At 34.7% G+C, this 26,655-nt stretch overlaps 1 protein-coding gene across 1 annotated transcript; it reads left to right on the forward strand.

The window, feature by feature from the left end:
- Nucleotides 1–604: 604 nt before the first annotated feature.
- Nucleotides 605–26,141, forward strand: AK7 (adenylate kinase 7). Its single transcript, XM_014957462.1, has 18 exons — nt 605–700; nt 1,275–1,451; nt 2,504–2,612; nt 2,851–2,945; nt 3,733–3,843; nt 6,672–6,755; nt 7,318–7,406; nt 7,938–8,028; nt 10,711–10,788; nt 11,552–11,701; nt 13,241–13,369; nt 13,701–13,833; nt 15,262–15,390; nt 16,409–16,477; nt 18,352–18,549; nt 21,881–22,101; nt 24,235–24,393; nt 25,564–26,141. The coding sequence occupies exons 1-18, from the start codon at nt 623–625 to the stop codon at nt 25,600–25,602; spliced, it is 2,139 nt and encodes a 712-aa protein (XP_014812948.1). The 5' UTR covers nt 605–622; the 3' UTR covers nt 25,603–26,141.
- Nucleotides 26,142–26,655: the final 514 nt, after the last annotated feature.

Here is a 26,655-nt window from a genome sequence, read left to right on the forward strand (position 1 = left end):
CTTAGTATAAACCTAAGCAAAGAAATACTTTTGAACCAAGTGTTTTGTAGGTGTTACCAGAAGAAACTTCTGTTGTTTCTTGTAACGTACTGCAGTGTTACCTCAAAAATGGGAAAGCTATGTCATTCTGCTGTGTCTGGGTTTATGAGTGTGAAGAAAATGCTCTCCAGTGCCTTTGCTGGGGCATTGCTGGCTGCAGTTGGTCTCTGAATTACCTAAAAAGCCTCAAAGCCTGCCTGCTATCTGAAACGATGTCTAATAACCTAATTAAAGCTATTTTTGGCTCAGCAGTACTACATGCATTTTGTCCTGTCAGGAATAGAATCCCTAATCTGTTGGCTGCCGCTGTGCCTGTTTGTCCTAGGATAAATTAGCTAAATTGATTGCTAGATCACAGATATAGACTGAATTAGGTGTAAAACTTGGCACGACAGATTGAGTTAGGTATTAAAAAGAGGCTTTATGTACACAGTAAATGCCTGTTGCCTCCTTACCAGAGGAGCTGCCTGAGACCCCCTCAGGGGAGGAGCGGCCCCGCCCCGCCCCTCTAAACCCCGCCCACTACGCAGCTGCCCCCGCCCGCGCCGTTGCCTAGCAACGGGACGCGTCCCCGTCCGTGGCGATGGCGGAGGGGCCTGCGCCGAACTGCCGGGTCTTCCTCAACCACCTCGACTCCTACTGCGGCCGCAACATCGGCGAGGTGACGGCGAGGGCCGCGGCTTCTCCCTCAGCGGTCGCTGCCTGAGGCGCCGCCGCGCCCTCACCCCCGCCTGCCCCGTCTCGTGGGCGGGAGAGCCCGCCTGGCCCGTCGGCCGCCGGGGGGTCCGGGGCAGGCAAGAGGGCGGCCGGGGAGCTGGGGTCACCCAGCTGAGGAGGGGGACTGGGGGCAAGAAGGGGTTAAGATAGGAAGGAGAAAGAAAATGAGGGTTAGGAGGTGGAGATGTGGGTAAAGCAGGTCGGAGGACCCGGGGTAACAGCTGATCTCTATGGAGGGAGAGAACATCTTCCTGAGGTAACGCCTGCCAGGTTGCAGAGAAGAGGCATCTAGGGCTCTAGAAGAGGTATCACCAACACGTTCGACATTGAGGTGTAGGATGCAAGTCAAAACGAAACTTTGCAGTTGAGGTTGAGAAGTCCCTAACGTTTTCCAGTTCCATGGAAAGCTGTGTTCTGAGCTCCGTCAGTCAACAGTGCTGGGGTCTTCCCAAGGCCATGAGAAGCTGTGTAGGATTCAATACAAATCTTCATACAAATGCATGTCTTCTGTATTGCAGTATTTATCCAGATGTGTTGTTGGGGCATCACTTGAAAGCATAGAAGAGGAGGAGGAAGATGAAAGTAATTCAGCTGCTGAAATTTCTAGTAAGCCAAAGGATGGAGTCTACCAAGTAGTGGGTACCCTTTCCAAACCAGAGAGTACTAAACCACATTTTGCAGAGGAAACATATGCAGTAAGTATTGTAGGTTGCCACTAGACAACATTAGAAATGCTACAAGTCATGTAAAATGACCTGCATTAATAAAATGGTCTTTTGTTGCTGCTGGAAGCTGTACGCATATATTTTATTCCTTTTGCTTCCTACAGCCTGTTGTTTCCTCCCTGCTAGGGAGGATACAGTAAATAGTAAAAGGAAGGAACTCAGACTCAAAATAGATTTTTGAAAAAAGTAGTTATGGACAAGACAATGATGATCTACATGTCTGCTTTCTTTTTCCTGTCAAGCACCTCAAGTATCTCTCGTCTCCTCTTGTCTTTTGTCACCTTTTTAAAGGTAGTGGTGCTGGAATCAAATTTAGTCAGTTTCACTAACAGTCAATTGTTCTGAATACCTACATCTTTGTATAAATATACATCCAGAGTTTAGTTAACTAAAGGACGCTTGCTTTTAAGAATGTGCTTGCTTATTGCTTGATTTAGTTTTCTGAAACTAAAATTGCCTAACTGTCTAAAACTGATTATCCAGAACCTCTTCAAATATTTGAAAATTTTGATTTAAATGTCTATACAGCTGAGCTGTTCAATCAGAAAATTACGGCTGATAGTATTTAATCTCAATCACTATTCTTGCCCAAAGTGTTTGTTGGACTTGCTTAAGCGATGCAGACAATCTGCATTTAACAAAAATGTCAGGATGCTCTTTTGCAAGGAAATAGACATTTTTTATGTCTTCTCCATTCTGCCAGCTGATCCTTGCTTAAAACACCTACAAAAGTCATAGATATCTTTGATACTCACAAGTGCATTGAAAATATAAATCCTAAATTAATACTAAAAATTGCGAATCTTCATTAACTATATTAATGAGTACTGCAAATTAGAAGTTTCAGCATTTAATTTACATTTCATCACCTTACTTGTATCAGTCTTATTGTAACAGAATTAGTCTAGCATCTCAGTGTTTGAAACTACATTCTATAAGTAAGTTAAACTTTCAAAGAAACGGAATTTTAGATTTTTTTTTTTTTTTTTAATGACAGATTCTCACTTTTTTCCCCTCCCCAGGTCTCTTCTCAAGAAGAGCTCCTAAGTCACTTGCTTGAGTGTAAGATTGTTTTATATAATATCACTGAGGATGCAAATCAAATTGAGGAAGCAACATGGGCTGCTTCTGGTTAGTACAGCTATTAACTGAACAGAAAATTTGTTGCTATACAGCCACCAAAATTTGTTTTCTTTCCTTATTTATTATCACTATTTTATACCAACCCAAATAGAGACTATTTGCTTAAAAATACATATCACATAGAATGTTATGGTATAAATATCTATACAGAAACTTTATAACAGCAAAAATACAGTTTCAGTAATAGAGTTTACAATAAATTAAATCATTTTCTTTCATTTAACAGCCCTACATACCGAAATAGAAAATTTTGCAACACCAAAGTTATTCATCCTCATTTCAACAATAATGAGCTGGGCAAAAAGCAAACCCCCTGACCCTGTAAGTAATGTGAAAACATAAATTTTTCTTTAACTGAATATTTCTTTTTAATGAAAAATATTCATTAAATACGATTAAAGAAAGTATTCCAGTACACACTTCAGCAACAGCGAATAAAGTTAGTGTCAGCAAGTGTGGTTTTTCTCATGATCCTTTCACCTTGAACCACTACTTACTGCCAAAATTGTGAAATTTATGTCACTGGACATGAGAAGTTTAAGCACTGGGGTACAATGATAAAGGCAGACAGGAGGGACTGCTTGGACAAGAGGTAAGATCTATGCTAACCACAATATGCACTGTCCTTCAGTTGTAAAACATCCTACATTAACTAAATATTTAATGAAATATGTATTTAAATCAGTGTATATACAGATAAATAGATACATCTTTATATGTTAAGCATAGTCAGGAACCATGTAAGATGGTTTGTAGTATGCTATTGCGATACTCAAATTTAGTCTTAGAGAAATTGTGCACATTACTGTTATCTGTAGCAGTTGTCAGAGTTTTTCAAGCTTGTGTAATGCTATACATAATAAAAATACACGTTTTTTTCACATATAAAAAGTAGTTAAAAATCTTTTGCTCTGAAAATTGAAATGGAACTATTGAAATTTTTAAAATGTTGAACTTCAGCTACCGGAATTAGAAGTTTTTAGAATTTCAAGTTAAAACAAAGTTAAAACAGATTTTAAAAATATTTTTAAGAACTCATTTTAACTATCTAGGCCTTTAAAAATTTTTCTGTTTTATGTATATCATAGTCACATATTTTCCTTCATAGGAAGATCCCGAGATTCCTTTTACTGATGAAGATTATCGCAGAAGAAAATCTCATCCTAACTTTATAGATCACATAAATGCTGAAAAACTCATTCTCAAACTTGGGAAAACTGTATGTAAAGAACTTACTTATAAAAATAGGTTGTTTGGTCTTCTTACTTAGAGCATTATCTTAGTAATGGAAATTACCAACGATTTGAGTAAATTTTAAGAGTATGTTATTCTTGTGATAAATATGGATAGCATCAATTATTAATGAAGTATCAAACATAGACTATAAAGTTTTTTTTTAAATTGATGTCTGCATAATACAAATGCCAAATTCTGACTTTTTTCCTGAAGTGAGTAAAACATCCTTATCCCATGTAAAAAAATATATTGTTTCATTGGTTGTATCAGACAAAAATAAAGCTGAGGCTGATGTGGGGAAACACTTGAGGATAAAGAATGTAGAGGAAAGTGTAGTTTTAAAGAGAAGCAGCATCTTAGATATTAGCTATTAGCAAGCTATGTAAATACTATGGTTCATTTAAATACTTGGAAGGTATTCCGGCCACACCTAGCACGTTCCTGGATAGTTCATGCTCTTGGAGCAGAGGCCTTGCTGACTTTTATTCCACCCTATAATTCAATTTAAAATCATGGCTGTAGAGCTGACCCAGAATAGCTAGAATAAACATTATCACTTTATATGTGCTTTAAAATCACTTCCTTCTGCTTTGTTTCAACCTGATTAGATGATTAATCTCATTAGAGAACAGATGATGCCTCTCTTGGTATTTAAGAGCTATTATTAAATAAATACCAACGGTGGCTCAGATTGTACTTCACAACTCAGGAAAACTGATGCTGTTGTCATTAGAGATGGAGTACTGTGGAAGTTAGGAAAGAGAACTGGAAGACAATGAAATACACTATATGATGGTGTTGTTTGGTCACTCTCTTTGTGTGCTAGCAGTCTCCCATAATAAATATAATTTAGTGTCCATTGTAGAAATTTACATCTGGCTAATTATAGAGGAGGAAAAAAACTTTACTCTGATTTGAGTATACACTTGTATATTATATCACACTAATATCATATCTTATGCCCTGCTGAGAAAATAGCACTAGAAATTATATTCTATTCTGACATGAGTTTAATAGTACAAAATGCCAGTAAAATTTGGTTTACAGCTTGAAAAATCAGTGATAAATTGTTCTTACTTTTTCTATGCTAACATGGAGTTACTCTATAAGACTATGGAATAACGTTCATACTTATGATAGAAACGTGAAGACTGTAAACAGTGTCCACCAAACCTCACAATAACTTCTGCCACCAGTAACACTCAGATGAACTATTGACTCAGTTTTTGGGACTAGTCCAAAGCACTGAGTCACTACATAACAAAGGTATTAATATAGCATTAGCTTCTAAATGTTTGCCAGTCTGACTGTCTGCTGAGAAGACAGTAGAACAGTATGTAGCAGTACGTGGTAAAGCAACTTGAGTATTTTCAGTATATACCTATTGTGGGCATTTCAAAAGGAGCCCGTTTCCTCCAGACCTCCAGAGGCAGCTTCAATGGATATCATCAACCCCTGTTTAGTTTCTGTCAGCAATTTGGAACAGGAAGGCTCCAAAGCATCTGTTCTTCCCAGCAGATCAGTATTAGCTTCCTGTGATGGCTGGGGACCTCTGAATTGTAGTTCTTACTCATTTCTAAGTTCAGGGGCATCTGGGGAACGTGCCACCTATGGAAGAAATGACAGCGTTGCCACTCAGCTCATCGGGAAATACTGAGATTCATCAGCTGTGTCAGTCATGTAAAGATCTTGCACTCAAGAACAGAAGCCTTCCTTTCTGTTCAGAGTGCAATTTAACAGCTGTTGTGGCTCAAAGCAAGGTTTCACTCCTCAGAGTTAGTGTATCTCCCACCTATATTTTGCTTAAAATTTAGCAAGAGCTATGAGCTGGAAGTCTTTGCTTTTTACCACTAGCAATTTTTTATCTTTGTGTCAAGGCATTTGGGCTGTGTAGCTTTTCTCAGAGCAAAGATGTTCACTCTGGAGTCCTGACAAATTCAGAATCCTTGGAGAAACATCTGCCTGCCACAAACAGAGGAGCTCTTCATCTCCCGGATTTGTTCTCAGTGGCATCACAGTTCCTGAATCTAGACCTGTTTCTCACTCCAAGCATTTTCTTACAAGAAAACAAAAAAAAGTAAAACATCGAAAGCCTGGAACTGGTTATAATAGCTAGAATGTGACATCTAGTGGCTTTAGTGGATATTACACAGGAACTTGAAGGTCTTTACCCACACCTACACATGCTGTGTGTAACTTGAGCTTGCCTAATAATTGTATTACTTTTTAAAGGAAGTACATCCAAGTCATCTCAAGTAGTATATTCTCATATGTGTGACTTATGACACTAAATAGATAATTTTAGAGAAATCGAACCTGTTTCAGAGGTTTGTTTTTCAGTGATGTTAGCACTCGGTGCCAAACCATGGCTTGTCTCCGTAAGTGGCTACTGCAAGGTAAATGGAAGAAAATCCTATGTGTTACATTCTTTTTAAGGGAAATAAGAAATAGCACCTCCTGTGCTTTCTCAAGAGACAGGTTTTTCCTGCTGGGAAATGAAAATTACAGGATGTTTTCTTCTGGGGCATGTTTGCAGTCTGCCCAAACCAATCCTGGGAGCTGCTGCTCGTAGGGTACAAACAGTTTCTGTCACGGTGCTACCCAAGGAAACTACATGTGTGAGCTATTATGCTATCTGCAATGTCTTCCAATTTTAATGTTTCTTGTGCTTACTAACAGGCTGTTGCATTCAACTGAGTTTTACATGCTTTGTGTATTTACTACACAAGTACTCAAGTTTCAGGGTAAGCCAGTATCCCATTTGCAGTACCGTATTTTTATAAAACCTTTCTTGGTGATTTTACTTCACAGAACAAACAAAAATTTTCAACTTATGTTGTTGCCTCAGGACACCAATATGGAGCTGGGGAAGGACTCTTGCACTACTTTTTTAAGGTAGATATCCAACTATTTTTGAAGGTTCATTTAATTTCTAGGGACAAACCATATTGGAATTGAATGCATTTTTAGTAGCTTTGTATCATAAGCTTAATGCTTCTGTGAACAAACTGATTATTTGATCTCTTTGAAATGTTTTAGGTACAGTGGAAGTGTTTTCCATATGTTTGGCTCCATATATATATATTTTTTTTTCCATAGTTTTTGAACAGTATCTCCATACGTACTTTACACTAAGAACATGTCTGTCCTATCAGTGGAATCAGGAAAAAAGTCTTTCTTCTCAACATTATATTCTCATTTTTTCCAAGCATTTCTTTTATTTACAATACAAAATAACATTTGTCAAAGTCAAAGAATATTCTTAAAAAAAACCCAAGCAAGTTTCTTAGGTTTTGTAGGCTGCCAGTCAGTATTTCTGAAGACTTGTTTCTTTTACTGCAGTTCCATTAATAATTCAAGAAATTGAACTTTAAATTCTAGTAAAAAAATACTCCTTTTTTAGTTCTAGTTAAAAGTAAACTTTTTTTCCTCACTTTTTCTGCATTTGTATTTTCAGATAGGTTGGCTTAATGAGACTCCTGCAATACCTGTTTTTGGAGATGGAAACAATTTTATACCAACTATTCATATTCTTGATTTAGCAGCGTAAGTAAAAAAAAATTCCCCTGTACAATAATTGATACCAAGCTGGATAATAAATGCAAATCTACCGGAGAGTACTGAGCCTATTAAATTGGAGTGGGTGGGTTTAAGAATCCTCTTTGGCCCTTCTTACTACATCAAACAGAGACTTCCAGTTCTTTAGTACTAGATATGCCTCCTGAAAATCTTATCTGACTGTTGCACCACTGCTATGCTTTTAAGAAATTACTAGCAATGCTCAATCTAGAGTGTGATACCAGTTAAACTGGCATAGAACTGGAAATGGATCCTGGACTCCACAGCAGGCTGTTAATATCTTCTAGAGATGTTGCTTTTTGTCCTTTGAACTTCTTTAAAAAAAAAAAACATTTAGCTGTACTTCTTTATTAAGGAAAATATACATGAAAATACCATGCTCTAAAAAGTTCTGCAAGATTTTAGAAACTCTTTGTACTGTTTCTGAAATACATTTAACAATGAAAGCCCAGTATGCTTCTCTAACTACCAGCACTGGCTGTACTTGCTATGTTTTAGAGTGTTACAAAATATAGCAGACCACAGGCCACACTCTCGCTATATACTTGCAGTTGATTCATCTATGCACACTCTTCAAGAATTAATAAAGGTAAGAGATGTGATTCTTTTCTTTTTTTTTTTTTTTTTCAGATATCTTTAAGGTTTTAAAAGCTATACATTTTACTGAAGTCCAAGTTCCTAGGTCTTCCTGAATTATCCTGTGTAGTAAATGACAAGGAAAATTAGTTTGAAATCCTCCGAGACTTCTTTCCTTTGAACAAAATAAATTACTTAAACCTGAATTTGCAGAACCGGCTTTTGCAGTATTAAGTAGAAATTTTACCTAAGAAAGTTCTGGTGAATTGTTATGGCATTCACAGTACTATGACTGGATCCTCAGTCTATAAGATGTTTTTCACTTCATTTTGTGGGAAGATATCTTGGGTTTCCAAGTATTTTGAAATTAACTCTAGAAATAGTCTTGATGACACTGTTGAACTATACACTGACAGTGGGAGTCAGCTAAATACAATATAATAGGAGACTTGTTCATGTAGATTGAGCAAATGTTATGTAAGGACCAAGCAAATTTTTGGTTGTGTCATAAAATGTTTCATGGACCAGTGTGTTAGGCACAAGATGCAACCTTTGTTTTGTTCAGGATACAGGGTCTCACTGAAAAGTTAATAGTTGAAGAGCCATTCTGTATACGTGACCATAATGCAATTAGTCAACATTCCTATGAAAAAAAAAAAGGTCAAAATAACTTTTACAGCTACGGTCAACCATAGCAAAGAGCATTATATAAAAATGAGCACAAAAGACATTAAAAATATTAAGTTCTTAGAGGAGAAGGGTAGTGGCTATTGAAACTCGCATTAAAAACCATATAAGGCCATTTTATGCTGCTTATTAAGAAACATTTGGGAAAGAGAAAATTACAATTACTATCATAAAAGTGTAGGTTGAAGAAAACAAGATGTCAAACTTCAAAAAGTTATGCTTTTGTCTAGATAAAGAAAACAGAATAGAAAAGATCAAGAAATCTGGCAGGATAAGTGAAACACTTGAAGATCAACTATCAGGAAAGACTCAAAAATAATATCCTTTTTTCAAACAATTAAAGAACAAAAAGCCTGCCCGAAATTCTATAAGGCAAATTGATGATTATGGTACAAAAAGAGCACTTGGAGAAGACAAGGCCATAGCAGAAATGCTTTGCATTAGTGGGCATGGCTAAGAATTTATTTGGAAGCATCTTACTGCTTCAGGATCTTTTTGTAGATAACTTGTTAGAGGATCTGTAAAAAACTAAAGTAACCCTAGAAAAAGATTACAGAATGAACTGACAAAATGAACTCTAAGAAACCACTGGAGTCTTATGGTATTCACTGAAGAGGTCTCAAATAACTCAAGGAATAAATAATTCTGAATTGCTAATTCACACATGCAACATGCTGTTTAGCACAGTCCTGGAACTTGAAGGCTGGAGGATGATAAATGTGATGCCAATGTAAAAAGAGAGCTTCCTGAACTCTTTTGGGAATTACAGGCCAATATGCCTAATACTGTTGTCTAATAACCAGGTACATTATTAGACCTTATAAAAAATAAATGTATTAAAGGAACCCAGATGCATATGATCTATTTGGGAAGAGTGACTTTTGTAATATATTTTCTCAATAAATACTTTCTAAATAAGTACTTTCAAATACTTTCAAATACTTTGGAAAACTTTGATGTGACCAGCAAATGTGGATAAAGGTGAACAAGTTGATGGAGTGTACTTGAATTCCCCAAAGGCTTTCAAAGAAGTACTTCACCAAAAGCTATTGAGAAGCAGCTAGGCACTCTCAGAAAACTGGCTGGGTCCTCTCATGGGCATGTGATTGTTCAGAAATGGGAAAGAGAGGACAAGAGTAATGAACAATTCTTGTAGAGAAAGGAAATTGCTAGTGGAGAGAGTGTTGCAGAGCATGCTGCAGAGTGCTATCTAGGCAGGGAGTTGTACCAGCACGGGGGAAAACTGGAAAGGTACATGGGAGAGAAATACCTTGAGAATTAAACATACAGCAGCTATTTCTAGTTTAGGAAGTATCTGACCTGAAAAAAAGTTGAAGATTTGAAGAGTATCTGGAAGGAGGATCATATATGCTTTTCCCATTCTTACTTTCATTTAGGCATCCACTCATTGACATCGTTGGAGAATGCTGGAATATATGTAGATTTTATCTGACTCTACCAGTTTTTATGATTTTATGGAATCTAGTGGGGTTTTAATCTAACAGCTGTAGGAGTAACTAACAATTTCTGTCTAATGATGAAATGCAAATGTTATACGCAGAGTCATTGGTGGTGGCATTCATCTGAAAACGCTTCCTGATTGTTTACAGAATTAAATACTTCAAGAACCTGAAGTGAAAGTGCTCAGCAATAAAATAGGTCTCCAAATAGATCTTAAGCAGTAGGAAGTTGTACATAGATTTAAGAGTTTTGGAACACTTTTCTGTGGTTTTGGGTTGGTTGGTTGTTGTTGGGTTTTTGTTTGGTTTTTATTTTGTTTTTTTTTTTATTGCAAGTACTAAAAGAATCATATAGCAAAACAAAGGTGTTTAATACTAACATTAAAGTTAATATATTGTTCTTGGTCTATTTCAAATCAGTATACTGATTTTTCAGGTATAGTGTAACACAAAATTTAAAGCACGTATTTCAATTTTTTTGACGAATCTGATTTGATATGTGTTTTTTTGTGGTTTTGTTTTCTTTTGTTTTTTTTCTTTCTCAATAGTGTATCAGTAAAAATGTTGGGCCAGGAAAAATTGAGAAGATTCCAAAAGAAAATGCATTCCTGAGCAAAGAGTTAACAGTTAGTATTGTTTTCCTTTTATTACTTAAGGAAAGGATGTAAACTTAAGAGTATAATACCATGAAATATATGATTTCTTTTTTTATTTCACCAGAAGAATTTAACCCTAAAACATGCCTAAAATTATATATATATATAAAGTGAGTTTAAATTAGAAAATAAACAAACTAAAATTTAACCACCATAGAACAGACTATTTTGAGGAGTTGCAGCCCGATTTAGAAAAGCAGTGAAGCACTGATATCACTGTTGCACTGAGCATACTGCAGCACTCTAACAAAACCTACACAAAATTATAAAAATAACAAAAAAAGGTTAATAATGAAGTGCTGCTAAGGCTGATGAACACAGCATATATAAATTATGTTGTATTCATCTATTTATCTGTAATAAATTGCTCATAGGAGACATAAACAAAATACAACCCTGGTAATTTTAAGATGGTACTTGATAAATTTATGGAAGAAGTTATTCCCTGCCATTATATGGAATTTTTGTATTGTACAGAATAATTGGTTAATGATTCGTATTCTAATAATTCATAAGAACATTCAAATACAAATATATTTATTTTTTATATTAAAAATGTTTATATTTTTGAAAGCTTAAAATGTTTTGTTTTGCTGTGTGTGCAAACCTTCTTTCCCTGTGCTTTAATTCTTTCTGTTCTCATGCTTCCATTCTAGTCCCTAGATCAAGGTAACAGTGTTCTTCTAACAGGCACAGCTTAATTCTGAAAATAAATGTAGCTTTGCTCCCTCAGCAAATGCATTTGGATATGTTGCTTGTGAACCTGCGAATGGAATCTATGCTTCTGAAAGAGATTTTCAACATTAAGTGGGTTGCTCTGGCAGGACTGGTGGAGAACATTGAACGAATCGTCAAGGAATACAAGCAAAGTCGAGGATTACTGGTAATGGTTTGGTGTACACGATTTTTAAGGGCTGCTTGCTTCCCCCCCCCCAATAGAAATGGTTATAGGAACACAAGCCTTAATTTCTTTAAGTAAAAACACATGGAAGACCGATATAGATGCAAAATAAGTGAACATAAAACCTGAAAATTAAATTGAAGAAGTTAGAGAGAATATTAATTAAAACAATAATAATTAAGTTTGATTTCCTTTATGCCTAAAACTAAAATCCTGTAAATGCAAATAAGCTTCCCGATGGAGAAGCTGCTGATGGAGAAACTAGTTCTGGAACTAGTTTCTGTATGCAATATATGGCATTCCTGGTATATTTTGCTTCAAGAACACAAGATGTGTATCCTTTATTTAAGCTTTTTCACAACAGCCAGTAGTTAGGCAACTATTTTGTGTCCTTCATTATATTTAGTGAGCTAGGATATTCAACTGCAATGTAGCTTTCATTTTACCCTGCTCTATTGTGTAATGTAGTGAGCAACTTTGCTGTTTCCTATGTTAGCTTAGTGGTTAGAACTTCTGCATTCAAACATACAGAGAAGGTTATTGAAAGATGCAGAAAAATGCTTGCATACATTCCAGTATTGATTGGCATGATAAAGTTGTTCAGCATGTCTGAATCTTGGTCAAACTTTGAACAAGAGTTCAAGAGGTGTAAAACTAAACACAACTGCTACTGTTCAAGGTTCTTCATAAAAGGTCCCTGCATACCTCTGAAAAGATTATCAGATCTGTCTTTAAACATCTGGGTTAAACTAATGCATCTGAGAACGTTTGCATGTAGTTCAAAAAATTCAGTACAAATTACAGACATACAAAGTGGCAAGGAGAGGGAAGGCTAGCTAGACCTCTGCCCCTGTCACTACTCTATTAAATTTGCAGAGTTTGCACTGTCAGATTTACTAAATTAAGACAGGCAGTTAATGATGTATGATTTTGAGTTTGTTGTATAATATATTTAATATATAAATATATAATATAAATATATATTATAAATATATAATATATTTAATAAGTGTATATTGGAATGTGAATTACACTTACTCATACACAGGCTAGGTAGGCTGAAATGAGAAATCATAAATATTTTAAGGTTGTGATAGATCTGAAGTTTTTGAGGTCAAAATCTGAGTTGGGAAATAGAGATATTGCACATGTCTAGTGGAATATCTGCCACCTCATTCCAAAATTCACTGCATCCTGTTTATAGGGTTGTGTTTCGTCTATTTTAACCATTCAAATACTAATAGTGCCGCTCTAAGTTGGTTTGTGAGTGTAGTAAATAGAAGCATGTTTCTTCTCCAATGGTGAAGTTGTACATTTAATTTAAGTAATTGTGTTACTCAAAGCCTGTGGGTGATACAGGTGATACTCAGCAAGAAATAAATAAATGAATAAAACTAAAATAATTTTTCAGTTTTAATTATAATCGTTATTTCCTATTAATTACAGTAAAAAGATTGTTCCTTTTAAATAAAAGCACCTGTATTGTTTGAATGATGTTATATCTTTCTTTTTTTTTTCCAGCCTCTCAAAGTTTGCATTCATGGTCCTCCTGGGGTTGGCAAAACTACCATTGCTGAAGAACTCTGCAAACACTACAAACTACATCACATTAAGATAAAAGATGTGATTTCTGAAACAATAGCAAATCTGGTGTGTTGCTGTTTTCTAATGTTGCTATTATTTTAATTTCTGTGATTTTAAAAATTTAAAAATTTAGATATAATTAAAAAATTTAAAAATTAGATATAATTCCATTATTTTAGAATGGAAATATCTTTTGAAATACTGGTCACCTCTGGGGGTTTCACTGAACTCTTCTTAGAGGCTAAAGGTTGCTCAGTAGCTCTCCGTCTAGGAGCATATATGAAAGGAATTGTTGTTTTGTGTTTGGTTTTTTTTTTTCCTTTTATTACATCTGAGTATAAAAGAAATTTGGCTGTGGAATTTCTGAGCCTATTCATATTTCTGATCTTGTGTTCAGGAGAAAATCGTGGTGTCTAAAGACAGTGTGGGAGAAGAGGGAGAAGATGATGAAGAGGAGAAGGAGGGTAAAGATGCAGAAGCAGCACAAGAGTTACTAGATGAGATAAAAGAAAACATGGAGCAGAATTCAGGTAGGAAATACAAAGTATATTTGTGCTTTAGAATGTTTACATTCTATTAAAAGACACATTTGTATGTGCCTTATTTAAAAAACAAATACAATGTTTTACATTATATGCTATATACCTTATATATTAAAACATATTTTCAAAAATCCTGTGGTGCTTCTTTAATTGTAGAAGTTCCATCTTTATATTTTTAAAACATTTAATATAATTCTTTTTACCCTGTAAGTTGTTATATAAGTAACAATATACTCAGAAGCATTAGATTCTTCTTGGCCAGATGTTTTTAAAAACATTGTGTTTTTTTCTCAGAACAGGGAACATAAATTGTAAAATATAAAGTGAAAAGTGAAGCACATCTTTAGCAAATATGCAAAGAGGAAAAGTATTCTAGTAAGAAAAAGAATTAATGCACTGTCATATGAGGTTGTGGGGTTTTTTAAGCACCTTATACCTCATTTTGGCAATCTCTAAAATGTAAATAGTATTTACTGAAGCATGTAAAGAATCTTCAAGCCTGCAGATTGAAAAAGGCCAATAAAAATTGCCATTACTGAAAAGTACTAGTTATCATCTATACTATCTACATATGCATAGAGTCATGTAGTTTTTGACTTAGTGCTTAACATTTTCCATGTGGTATAAATTGCTCCTCCTTAAAAATGCATTCTATCACTAAAGGTTTACCTGATTTGGATCTTGTGTGTCTGCAAAGCAATGAACTTGTAATGTACCCAGAAGCTTCAGTAATGAAATCTATGACAGCATCTCTTCTGCATGCCTTACTTTGTTGTTTAAAATAATGTCTTCTAAAATGGTAACATACTTTTATAATTACAATGGTTTATAAATATTTAAGATTTTTAAAGGCCAAAGCAAAATAAAGTAGGAAATTGAAGTCAATGGTTGCAAAAGAACAAAAAATCGTATCAAACCAAGCTTTTTACTCTCACAAATTTCTCAACAACTTAGGCCAAGTTAATAAACAACTTCATATCTCAGTCTATTAATCTGAAAATGAAACTTGTAAAGCCTATCTCATGTTTGTTTTGCAAGACTATCTTTAATCTTACTGTAAACTACAAATATAAAATTATTGCTTTGTCACATTTTTTCCCTATAAATATTTCTTTACTGCTACTATTAAAATCTGATTGCATTATTCTAAAAAAAAACCCAACACCTTCACATTTAGTATCCTTAAGGTTCTAATATTCATATCCTTTTGAACACAAATGTAATTTTATTTTATAGCTACACATTTATAATCCATTGATTGCTGACAACATGTAATATACAAATAACTCGAAAACAGATATTTTTTTAGGGTCTAAATAGAAGTTTCTCTGATAAATGAACTAAAATGTTAGTAAAGTAATTTCATCTATTTTTTTTCCATAAACTAGATACCTATTAAGCTTCTTTGTGTCTTAGGTCGTCTAGATGATCAGTATGTTATAAAATTTGTGAAGGACAAGCTTAAATCTATGCCTTGTAGTAATCAGGGATATGTTTTAGATGGGTTTCCAGAGACCTATGACCAAGCAAAAGATCTCTTTAATTGTAAGTACTGCTGCTTTGGTTGTTATTGCTGCTGACACTGCCATTGTCATTAGTGTTCTCAGTGCCATAGCAGTTGAAGTGCACCAGCACTGTAACGACTGCAGTGCAGGACACAGAACAAAGTTGTTTTCACAGTGCTTAAAATGTGAGAAGGATTGTAAGGCACCTTATTTAATTTAAGCACTAGATGGTTTTCAGACTGTCTCTGCTGGCAAAATACTAAGTAAATGCACAAATATGGAGGATGCTTTCTTTTTCTGTGTTGGTCTGCTCTATGCAAGCAAGCTCTAAGGCAGAATTTCATCATAATATTTAAGGGCTGCTTAATAAGAGGATCCAGTCAGTGCACCAATATATGTTTTGTGAAACAGATTAGAGTGGATATATTAGATTGGCTACAGTACATATGACTTCAGAGGCGCTCTGCGACATACATTTCAAATTGTAAGCAAGCACTGTCCATGAATTAAGACCAAGAATCATCTCCATGTGGAAATTACATCATGAGGTTTGAAGGAAGAAGAACCCCTGTCATGTTCAGCTTAGTATGCTGGGCTGTAAATGATCATGCTCAGCTGATGCTCTTCAGGCAGTTTTACTGATTATACAGAACAACAGACATTTAGTGGCCTAACTAAGGTATTTTAACAATACTACTGTAAAACATTCCTACTCACTGTTCTGACCCCTGTCTCTGTTTTTGGAAGAATATTGTACTTGGCAGGAGGAAAAGGCAGGGTCAGGACAGCAGTCTTAAAACTGGACACATTTTAAAATGGTGTATGTATGTGCATAGTTCTGCTATACAGGTAAACAACTATTATTGTCCCAAGGTAGAATTCGGTGGTGGCTGGCAGCATTCATTATTTACTCAATTATCTAAACTGGTGTCTAGGTTAGAATAATTTCCAGCAATTCATATAATTTGAATACAGACAAACCTATGTTTGTACTGGGCACATTTTCAGTAAATATTGCTTCAAATGAAAATGTTAATCATTTCTTACTTTTGTTTTAGTGGAAAGTGAAGATGAAGAAGAAGAAATTAAAAGCAAAATACCTAAATTTAATAAATTAATCACACCTGGTAAGTTTAATAGATTTCTTTTTAAATGAACAGAAGAGTTTTGAAATACTGCTGCCACCAACGAGAAGTCTAAAATATCACTCCATCTGTTCACATTTATTTTACCATAAAATAAATATCTATTTTGTGTAATGCTGCTGTCCTTTTATTTGAAAGTGAACAATTAATCAAAATGAAGGTTTTGGGTTGCTTTGTGGGCTTTTTATCCTTCTTTTTGTGAAAATGCCATCAACTGTTGCCTGATAACAATAGTAGTGCCTGCCTTTTTTGTGATTACAGCAGCTATTAATGGAACAAAAATGAGCTTCTGAACTTGGCATACTAAAAAAACATTAGTTTATCTTTAGTATGATATCTTGAAAGGTGTTACCAAATTCATTTTAATGCATCAGTAAAGTTGGGAATTAAAATAGAGTAATTTTCATCTATGCAGAAATAGCTTCATCCTGCTTTTTTCGCTATTCTTGATTTCTTTGGAAGTTTTCATTACATTCAAACAATAAATTTGGCATATTTTGCATTACAAGAGATGTGTATGGTTAGACACTATAAGGATTGATTATCTCAAATGCTTAGTGTTTCAGTAAATAATTTACTGGCTTCAGTGGAAGTGAAGGAAATTCAAAACTTTCTGAAAAATTCCTTAGTCCTTGCACTTCCATGAAGGGGACAAAGATTTGATTTAAAAGGCAGGCTTCTAACAAGTTTTTAACCTTTTATGAATTGCTGATTTCTGAATATTTTCTGTTATTCATAAACAAACCCACTTTTAGCCACCATTTCAAAAAAGGAAATGGGAATGAATTATTATGATGGAGAAGTAACACTCTCTCTCCCATAATAAGCACTGCAGGCACGGGATCTGTTTTAAGAAGTTTTAAGAAGCTACTTTCTTAACCTTGGAGGAAACTTGTTTGAGAGAACAAAATGGGCCAGAAAGGATTTTTATTGGTTTGGGCAGGCCTTCTTGGGTTTGTGGTTGGGTTTTTTGGTGGGTTTTTTTGAGGTGGGGGGTTGTTCTTGATTTCTCTCTGATGTCAGAAAAATTACTTCCTGGCTTTGTTAAATTAACAGGTTTCACTAGTATTGTGTAAGGATATTAATAGAAATATCAGAATATATTGTGATAAATTACATGATGCCATATATAACAAATACAAATTGATTGTTGAGTAAATAAAATACTGCAAGATTCAGCCTGATGAAACTTCAAATATGACATTTCAGAAGTGAAGAAAGGAGACGGGGATGTTTTTATGAATCTTTGAAAGTTTTCTTGTGGTTTTATCTACCAATAGTACTACAAATAACATTGACGCTAAATTTTTATAGCATGTGGTAGCATAGTATCTTTCAAGTACTACTAGATTTTTTTTTTTTTAATTTACTTTAATTCAGCAGATACACTCTTATTTGTGAGATTAAAAATCACAATAAAGGATGATGACTTCTGATGAATTGATAAACATGTTGTTAAATTTTCCAGTGTTACTTGCTGCTTTGGCTACAGAATTCATGAGAATTTTTTTCCTTCTATACTTATTACATGTATTAGTTGTATGATAACTCTCTCAGAAAATTTGGACTACACTGGATTGCTGTTTTTAATATTTTTGTGCTGTTCATTGCAAGAATAGTGCTAAGAAAGAATTTGGTGAAATTGGAATATGTAGTTTCTTGACATACGTCTCAATAATGTTGGCTTGCTCTACCCAGAGAAGTTGAGTATAAGCTTTTGATAAATAAATTCTCTATAAAGATATAACCAATTCACATCTATTTACGTTCAATTGTAGTTTAAAATGTATTAACTGAAAAAAGGTAAGAAGAAAAACAGTAACACATAAGCACTGATAATGTGTCCTTCTTCACAGAATTCGTTATTTCTTTGACTGCATCTGATCAGTTCCTTATAAACAGAATAATAAATCTGCCAGAGAGTGTTGTGGCTGGAACTCATTATACCCAGGACCGGTTCCTGCAATCCCTGAACCTCTTCCGAGAGTTAAACACAGAAGATGAGACTGTTCTCAACTATTTTGACGAACTTGAAATACATCCTCAGTTTATTGGTATGAAATAATAAAATTAGTACGTAAAATATGAATAAAAAGGTTTTGTTGTTACAAATTTAACACTTGTGAAGATAAGATAGCAATATGATTAATATATATCTAATATTTTTAATTAACATTGCAGAATATATATACAAGCAGCATTTAAATATAGACCTGCAAAAATATCCATATACTCATAAGGATTATGAATTGTTCTCATACAGTTAATCTGTTTTTTACAAATAGGGGTTTTCATTATTCATTTTTGTAGGCTAATTTATCAAAATAATTTTCTGACTTAGGTTACAGACCTCTGCACTGGCATCCTTCCAGATTTGTATAACAGTATATTTTCATGGACTTTCAGTATTATAGTTGCTCATATTTTTTTATATTTTTTCTTTAGATTTATCCTCAGAGGCCATAACAATATATGGGAAATCTGTAAATGATGAAGCATGGAACAAAATTATTAAAGATTAAAGGGGGAAGGCTAGCACTGATTGTGTTTTGTACTATACCTGTATATGAGAAAATTTGTCTTCCCTACACACTATCTAGAAAATTGTGATTACAAGGAAATATTGAGAGGATTACTATAATTTGATTATTCAAAAAAAGTGAGATCAGGGTGACAACATTCTTAAGAAAAATGTTTTGGTTTTGGTGGGGTTTTTGGGGGTTGGAGATGGGGACAGAAGAAAGAACAAGGGAAAACCCTGCTACTAAAATCAAACGGCTGATATTCAGAATGTCCATTTGACATCAGTTATGAGAATTTAATTGTTGAACAGCCTCAGTCATAATTGATTTACTTTTTCTTTTAAATTTAATGTCAGTCATGTAGATTATCTTGAGAATAATACCATACGTGTGTTGTTAGGAAGTGTAGTAGTGGAAAAAAATAGCGTGTTAGTATAATCATTTTAGAATTGAGGTAATTTGGCTGCAGAAAGTAAATGTAAGATATGGTAAATATTAAGGTCTGATGCCATCAATTAGTCATATTCTTATCTTAGACACTTCTCATTATGCAAGTAGTAGCACTGTCCAAGACCATGATTCATTTTTGTGGGGACTATAAAGTGTATACTCTATGATAGAATATTGCAGTGTTTTCTGCTAAGAGTTATGCCCAAAGATTACTCTAGTCCATTCCAAATAAGGAAACTCACTGGCCTACTAATTTTAATTATTCACGTATCACAACTGCGCATTCAGTGACTTCCAGATGATTTTTCATATTCAGTTTATAGTGTTGACTCTCATCTTCAAAGAAGCATTATCTTTATGTTCTGATTATCTCCGAAACTGCCTCTTTACCTATATTTATGTCACTGATTGTTACTCACCAAAGTATGCAAGCTTATAGTGTTCTGTTGTGAAATGGCAAGGACAGATTGCAAAGATAACTTCAGTGAGGAACCTTCAGTTCTGCAAATACTCCTCCATTGTGGCTGAGGGTTTATCAGATCCATAGAATTAAGTAGCATCAGATTTAAACAGAGACAACTGCTTTCTCAGTCACGTTCTGAAGGAATTTAGTGGGAAATGGTTAAAAAATTGTGCTTGATTTGTTAAATATTGACTCAAATTAATCAACCTTTCTTCCACCTTAATTTTAGAAATTCATAACATATGGCTTTATGAATTGCTTTTATGATTATTATTTTTCTGAGTCTGAAATATGATTAGTGCAAAGGAGTGGGCTTCAAGATTCTAGAAACCCTACTTTGCTACAGTGACTCACTGTATCTTGTGTCTTGTTTTTCTCATCTGCAAATTGGGGATGGTGACACAGGCATGTTAGATCATCTACAAAAAGGCATGTTAAAGTTTTAACAGCAATTTCCTTTGAAGATCTTAATTTATGAACTTCTTTTCTGGTGATCTTTGCTCTCCATTCATATCAGTGCTAACCTAATTTTTTATTTAAAAGCTATTTATTTATGAAGATAAATGTAGTTAATGATGATCACTGTAATATTTGCATTGTAATCTTTCTTGGCCATCTAAGAAAAAAATGCAGTCTTTGAGACCTCAAATTCGATGCTTAAAGAGTTCTTAGCAATACCTTAAACTACTAGAAAAGTGGTTTGCATGGTTTTTTTATATCCAGGTGCAGCTAAAATTGTAGAAACAATGGACTGCTTGATGTAGAAGATGTATTATTCTTTTAATTTTGAATACTTCAGGGATGTAATTACTGATTTTTTGGAAAGAAAAAGCTGTAAAAGAAATTTTATCATGTTGAATTATGTTAGCTTTCTCCTCAATTCATTAGCAGACTTTGGACTTCAGGTCCAAATCACAAACACTTGAACTCTTGCAATAATGGTGTTAGCATTGGACAGCTATCTTCTGTCCAAATTAGTGATTAGGAAGAAATGGGAAGCATGCTTTGCCAATGGCTTTCAAAATAACTTCATAAAGCAGAGGACTGTGGAGTGGGGACTACTGGATTCTCATCCAAATATTCTCATCTGGTTGTTCTGGTTTTACCTATTTCTGTGCCTTTACTTCTCCAGTCCCTTACCAATGAACAGGCCCTTTATCTCTGTGTTCTCTGGATACCTGATAAGTCCACATTTCTTCTTTTCCATGCACATTTCTATACCCTGTCTGCCAGATGCCTCCCCACACTCAATGCATACAGAGCCCAGAAAGCCCTGCTGACAGTCCTCATTTTTCTGTATTTTTTTTTCTTTTCCTTCTTTTTTCTCAAGTTTAATACACAAGAAGCCTTCAGCAATCAAAAGGGAGAAGGAATGAAATGAAAGAGAAGGTCTTGCTCAGTCTCTATGCTCCTACATGGAGCTACAGATTTGTAGATAAAACACAGTAAGAGTTCAACTAGAGATAGATCTGTGTATTTGTAAATCTGTAGGAGTGAAAACTTTGGAGTCTGTTGCCAAATCCTAACAACCTATTGTGTAACCTGCAGGGAAGACAGGGTCAAAAGCTGATGGTTTTATGCATCTAGATAAGTTGACAGAGGATTGGTGACAGGAACATCTCTGATAGTGAATGACCTCATTTTAAGTTCCAAAACTTAGGCAAGCTGCAAATGATAAACAGAATAGTTGTTAAAATTATTTTGATACATTTCTCCCTTACGTCATCTTAAAAGGGCAAACTACTTTAGCTGAAACAAGTAAATAAAATCAGATGTAGAAAACTTAATTCAGTGTAGAAAAAAATGGGCATTTATAAGCAACTGAAAATAACATACTTGAAAATTAAAATAGCACGAACACCATATATTCTTAGGTCTTGCCATTATTTACTGATGTCTATTGATCATTGACAAAAGCTGTGAAAATTTCTCTCTTGTATTGTTTAAAAGATGTAGCCAAATTTGAAGATCCTGAGAACCGATTTATTGTAAAAGAGATCATCAAAGAAATTGGGGAACCTCGGAATTATGGTTTGACAGATGAAGAAAAGGAGATTTTGGAACGCAAAGCAGCTGAGGAACACCTTGTCAAAGAAGCTCAAGAAAAAGCAGAACAAGAGCGTAGAGAAGCTGAGGAAAGGGCTGAAAGGATGGCAATTTGGGAAGAGTGGGTAGGTTAATATATATTTTTTGGGAAACTATTATTATTTATGTGTTTTAGGTGGCTTCCAGCAAACCATTAAGTAGATGTCACTTGGAAAGTGACATAAATTCTCTAGTTCCTTATACCATACTTTAGATCTGGGTTAGATTATCTTCACAGTGCATTTTGATGCCCAATGTATTTTTGATTACAGACAGCATTTTTTTGGCATGTCGGTATCAGCATGTCTTTAAAATACTTTTACGATACTCTTCTTGTTGCTGTGATGGACTCTCTTATTTTACCATTTACAAACATCTACTATAAGCAATGGTGTTTTTCCATAAGCAGTCTTCTAGGACTTTTGCTCACTTCGAAGCAGCTCACCAAGTCTTAATTATGCTTTTCAAACAAGATTTTTAACGCAACACTGATCAATATTCCAGCCTGTATTGCAGAAAGGTTTCTGAGCCTGCAAGAGAAACACCTTTGAGACCTGAGTCCTCAGTTCAGTGACGACTACCTGATGCACTCTGAAGGATGCTTTTTGGTTCCTAATACTTTAATAGGTACTTGGTATTTAGGCTACCTGACCTCACAGGATTTGCACATGATGCTTTTTCCTTTTTTACTTTGCTACACCTAAGCATATTTTAGGTAAATAACCTGAAATGCATACTATTAAGAACATTCTCATTCACATCCAAACTCAGGTTGTTTCACCAGAAGGCAGTTCTTCTGTTGTCATCTTCTAGAGGTGTTTAAAAACAAACTGATCATTCCACAGAAAAATATTTTTCTTACATTTGAATGCCCGTACACATCTATGGGGAAATAATATCCTGAAATTACTCACTTCTAAAGAAGCATTTACATTACTCAGATGTTGACTTGTAAGTTTTTTTTGTTATCTCTATACTTATTTCCAGCTTCATTCAACCTTAAATAGCATTTGGTGCTCTCTGTAAACTTGTCTAAAAGATTAGTAAAGGTAGTTAACATGTTTTTAGCTATCTTCAATCCAAAGCCATCTGACTTTCAAGAGAGCAAACTGCGCAATATTCAAAGCTAAAATAAGCGTTTAAATAAAATGTGTGCTTAAATGTAACCTTTTAAATAGGCAGATGCACAGGAAATCTAAGCAACTATTCATTTGCCTTGAAACTGTAGATTAACTGCTGTCTCTGAGCAGTGACCAAAGACCATTTATAGGATTTATTCAATAGCACTCCTGGATTGAGTGAATAAGGTAAATACCTCTTCCAGATATTGGTGTATCCATTTTATCTGAACATTGCTTTTGTACAGAAAAGCAGTCTTCAGAGTTTCATCTGCTTGCTGTATCTCTATATGACTCAGGCTACTGATGAATAAAATGAGAGAAGAAAGGACAATAAAAATGTTTTTGAGTAATCTCCTAGCTAAAACTACTGCAAGTATGCATGCTATTAAGTGCTATTAAATGGAAGAAAGAAAAACTTGCAGCAATTTTATTTCCCCACCTGTCCTACTTTTTGAGTGCAATCATAGTATCTGTTTTAGCCTGAATTCAAGAATAAATTTCCTTGGTGTAAACAGATGTAATTCCCTGTAGTTTTACTTAATTTAAGTCTCACCCCCTTGGAAACTGACAAAAATGAAATAAAAACAAAGCAAAGAAACCAAACCCAAAACAAACAAACAAATAAAAACCCAACACAATTATTTACAGTTATTTAGAGAGTCAGGGCTCTCTTCTGAGTAAAAATATTCTCCTTCCTGTCCAGTTCAAAAAAACCTCAAGAAACTGTCTGCATTTGCAATAGTACTAATTTTTTAAATGATACAGTGTATTCCAACCATTTTGCCAAATATCTTATGGAAACAGAACCACTGGAAGACTTCAGAATATAAAGACAGAAAAATAAAAGCATTTTACTAAGGAGATTATTTCCGTTTTCATCATGTTCAATTCTTTGTCTTCAGTGTGCCACATGCTCTAAATTTAATAAGCAGTTCTTAGTTTTTCCTGCCAAGTTGTAGGTTTTAAAGTCCTGTCCGGAGCTTCTAACATTATTTTTTTTCCTTTAGGCCACTGTTATTATTAAATAAAGTCAAGTGCTATTTGTGCTTAAATAAAGTCAAGTGCTATAAACTTTATGATTTTGTTCATTATTTGTAGAATAAAAACATGGAGGAAGTGAAAAGACAAGAACAAGAGTTACTGGAAGCCCAGTCCATTCCACTACGAAACTATTTAATGCAGAATGTCATGCCAACACTTATGCAAGGGATAAATGAATGCTGTAGGATCAGGCCAGATGATCCAGTCGATTTTCTGGTAAGCTGATTACGTTTTTTCTTATACATGTTTGAAAAAGCTTAATGCAAACATTCACATAGACCCAAAGAATCTCTGTTAACACAACTTTTTTTTCTTCCACTGTCATGATGACAATTAATTAACAGATAGTATCTACAATTCTGGTCTGCAGTAATTATTGCGAAAACTAAAAACCCAGCAACTACACTTTATGGTATCAATTCATACCGTGTAGCAAGTAAGAGTATAATCCAATTTTGCTAAACAGTAACAGGACATGAATCACTACGAGACTCCGTTTCTGGTCAGCGTGTGCACCCCACACATCTCATGTACCCTGCCAATTCTGCTGGGACAGAAGCCTGCAGAAAGGGGGACATCACTCCCCATCCTGCTTACACCCCTCTAGGCACAACAGAACATGTTACTGTCATGATGAATGAAAGCTCTTGAAGTAATTCCCTTCAGAATACACAGATAAATTAATGAGTAAATCCTCTAAGACATTCATGGAATAATTCCAGTTGCAAAGGACCTCACAAAGTAATCTGGTTCCACTTTTGGCTGAAAGCAGGGTCAGCGTTGCATTCAGAGACGAATTCAGATGCAGTGAAGTTATTGCTGTACTGCTGTTCTTCCTGCACATACTAAGAAAGTTATTAACAAGCTACCACTATTTAATGAAAAGAGACTTTTTATTAACCAAGGAAAAGCTTAAAATGAAAGCATCAGCGTTGTGTGCCACTTTAAGCACTAAGGAATGTTTCATTGTTTTAACCTTTTTGCTTACTGTATCTATCCGTAGCTGTAGGAGCATAAGAGCTTCCCTACTGTCTAACTTTTAAAGCTCTTCTGGGTCCAGAAGCCAGGCCCTAGGGTGTTCCCTAGGATTTTCCCTGGAGTGACAAATACTGTCATAAATAGCTCACTTCCTTCTTTTGCCCATGGTAGAGACAGGGCGACTGCTACAGAGAGGGAGCATGAGGTGGGTGGTATTTTGGATGGTATTGGTCGAGAAGAGGTTTATCTGACATATCTGCCAGGAATCACATTTTAGAGCCATTTAATACTTTCTGTGATTTTCCTTAAAGCAACGTTATTCATTATAATTTTTTCTGTTATTTTGTGTTATGTTTTACACTTATTTTCAAGTCCCCAATTTTAACTTCAAAACTCTTCTGTTTATAGGCAGAATATCTCTTCAAGCACAGTCCTGGTATCGAATGAGAGAGACATTAAATCCTAACAGCTATCAAAAGTGTGAAGTAGAAAGGGAGAAAAAATTTTAACGCATTTTTAAAAAAATATTTAGTTTCTGAAACTATTTTTATTTAGGCTTATTATGTAATCTCTGTTTTTATTTCTCATACTTTATTACTATGTTATATTGGATTTTGAATATTCCTTCTACAAAAGTCCCGTTTACTACACATATTAATACATTTACATATCTGTATTTCATGTCTCTTTGAAACAGTGAACTGTAAGAATCTGTTTTCTAGCCAAAAACTTTCTTCTTGCATTTTTTTCAGTTATACATTCTATTTAAGCAATAAATAGACTCAAATTGTCCTAATCCTTAGTGGAGGTAGGCACCTAGCCTGAAGAAAAACTTTTTATAAAAAAAACGTAGTTTTGCTGAAAATGGAAATAAAGAGAAGCAGCAAGGTCTGTTATTTCCCCCCCACAGCTACCATGAGACAAGTGACGCAACATAGTCTTCTTTTGCTGTACTGAGACTGACTGATAAACAGTTTCCCCACATAGTTACGTCATTAAACCTGTGTTTTTCTTTGGAATCAAACAGACGGGTGTAGTTCTTATTTAACTCTCTTCATCGTTCAATATTTGCTACGGGTTGTTTATAGATTCTTGAAGAACCTAGACTTTCCAGCATGTGGCTGTCATTCCCTTTTCTACTGACTTCATACACTTTTCTCAGAAACTGTCAATATCTGTGCTTATTGAGCTGAAACTGATAACATACTTGGTGTAAAACAAATACAGATTTTGTCAAAACAGAAAGCAGGGTCTGTTTGGGAGAAGGGGAAAAAACAGTAAGAACTGAAAGAATGGTGATTCAGAAACACTTTATTACTTTTGGTATTAGAATTTCAGATGTAATAATGCCTGATGTGCTTATTCAGATATATTAACATTTTTACAGAGAAACAATCCCATCTCGTGTGTTTTCAGTCACACGGCCAAGACAATTATAGCCAGGAAAGAGTCCAGAACCATTATCTACTCCATAGAAACAGATTTCTTGGGATCTAGATT

The sequence above is a fragment of the Calidris pugnax genome, unplaced genomic scaffold, assembly GCF_001431845.1.
Source record: "Calidris pugnax isolate Ruff unplaced genomic scaffold, ASM143184v1 scaffold211, whole genome shotgun sequence".
Taxonomy (NCBI): domain Eukaryota; kingdom Metazoa; phylum Chordata; class Aves; order Charadriiformes; family Scolopacidae; genus Calidris; species Calidris pugnax.

Excerpts from the sequence above, each read along its gene's own strand:
- AK7 (XM_014957462.1), top strand. The coding sequence starts at position 623 with ATGGCGGAGGGGCCTGCGCCGAACTGCCGGGTCTTCCTCAACCACCTC. Across the intron at positions 701-1,274 it reads GCGGCCGCAACATCGGCGAG|TATTTATCCAGATGTGTTGT; the intron begins GTGACGGCGAGG and ends TCTGTATTGCAG. Across the intron at positions 6,756-7,317 it reads TCTTGCACTACTTTTTTAAG|ATAGGTTGGCTTAATGAGAC; the intron begins GTAGATATCCAA and ends TTGTATTTTCAG.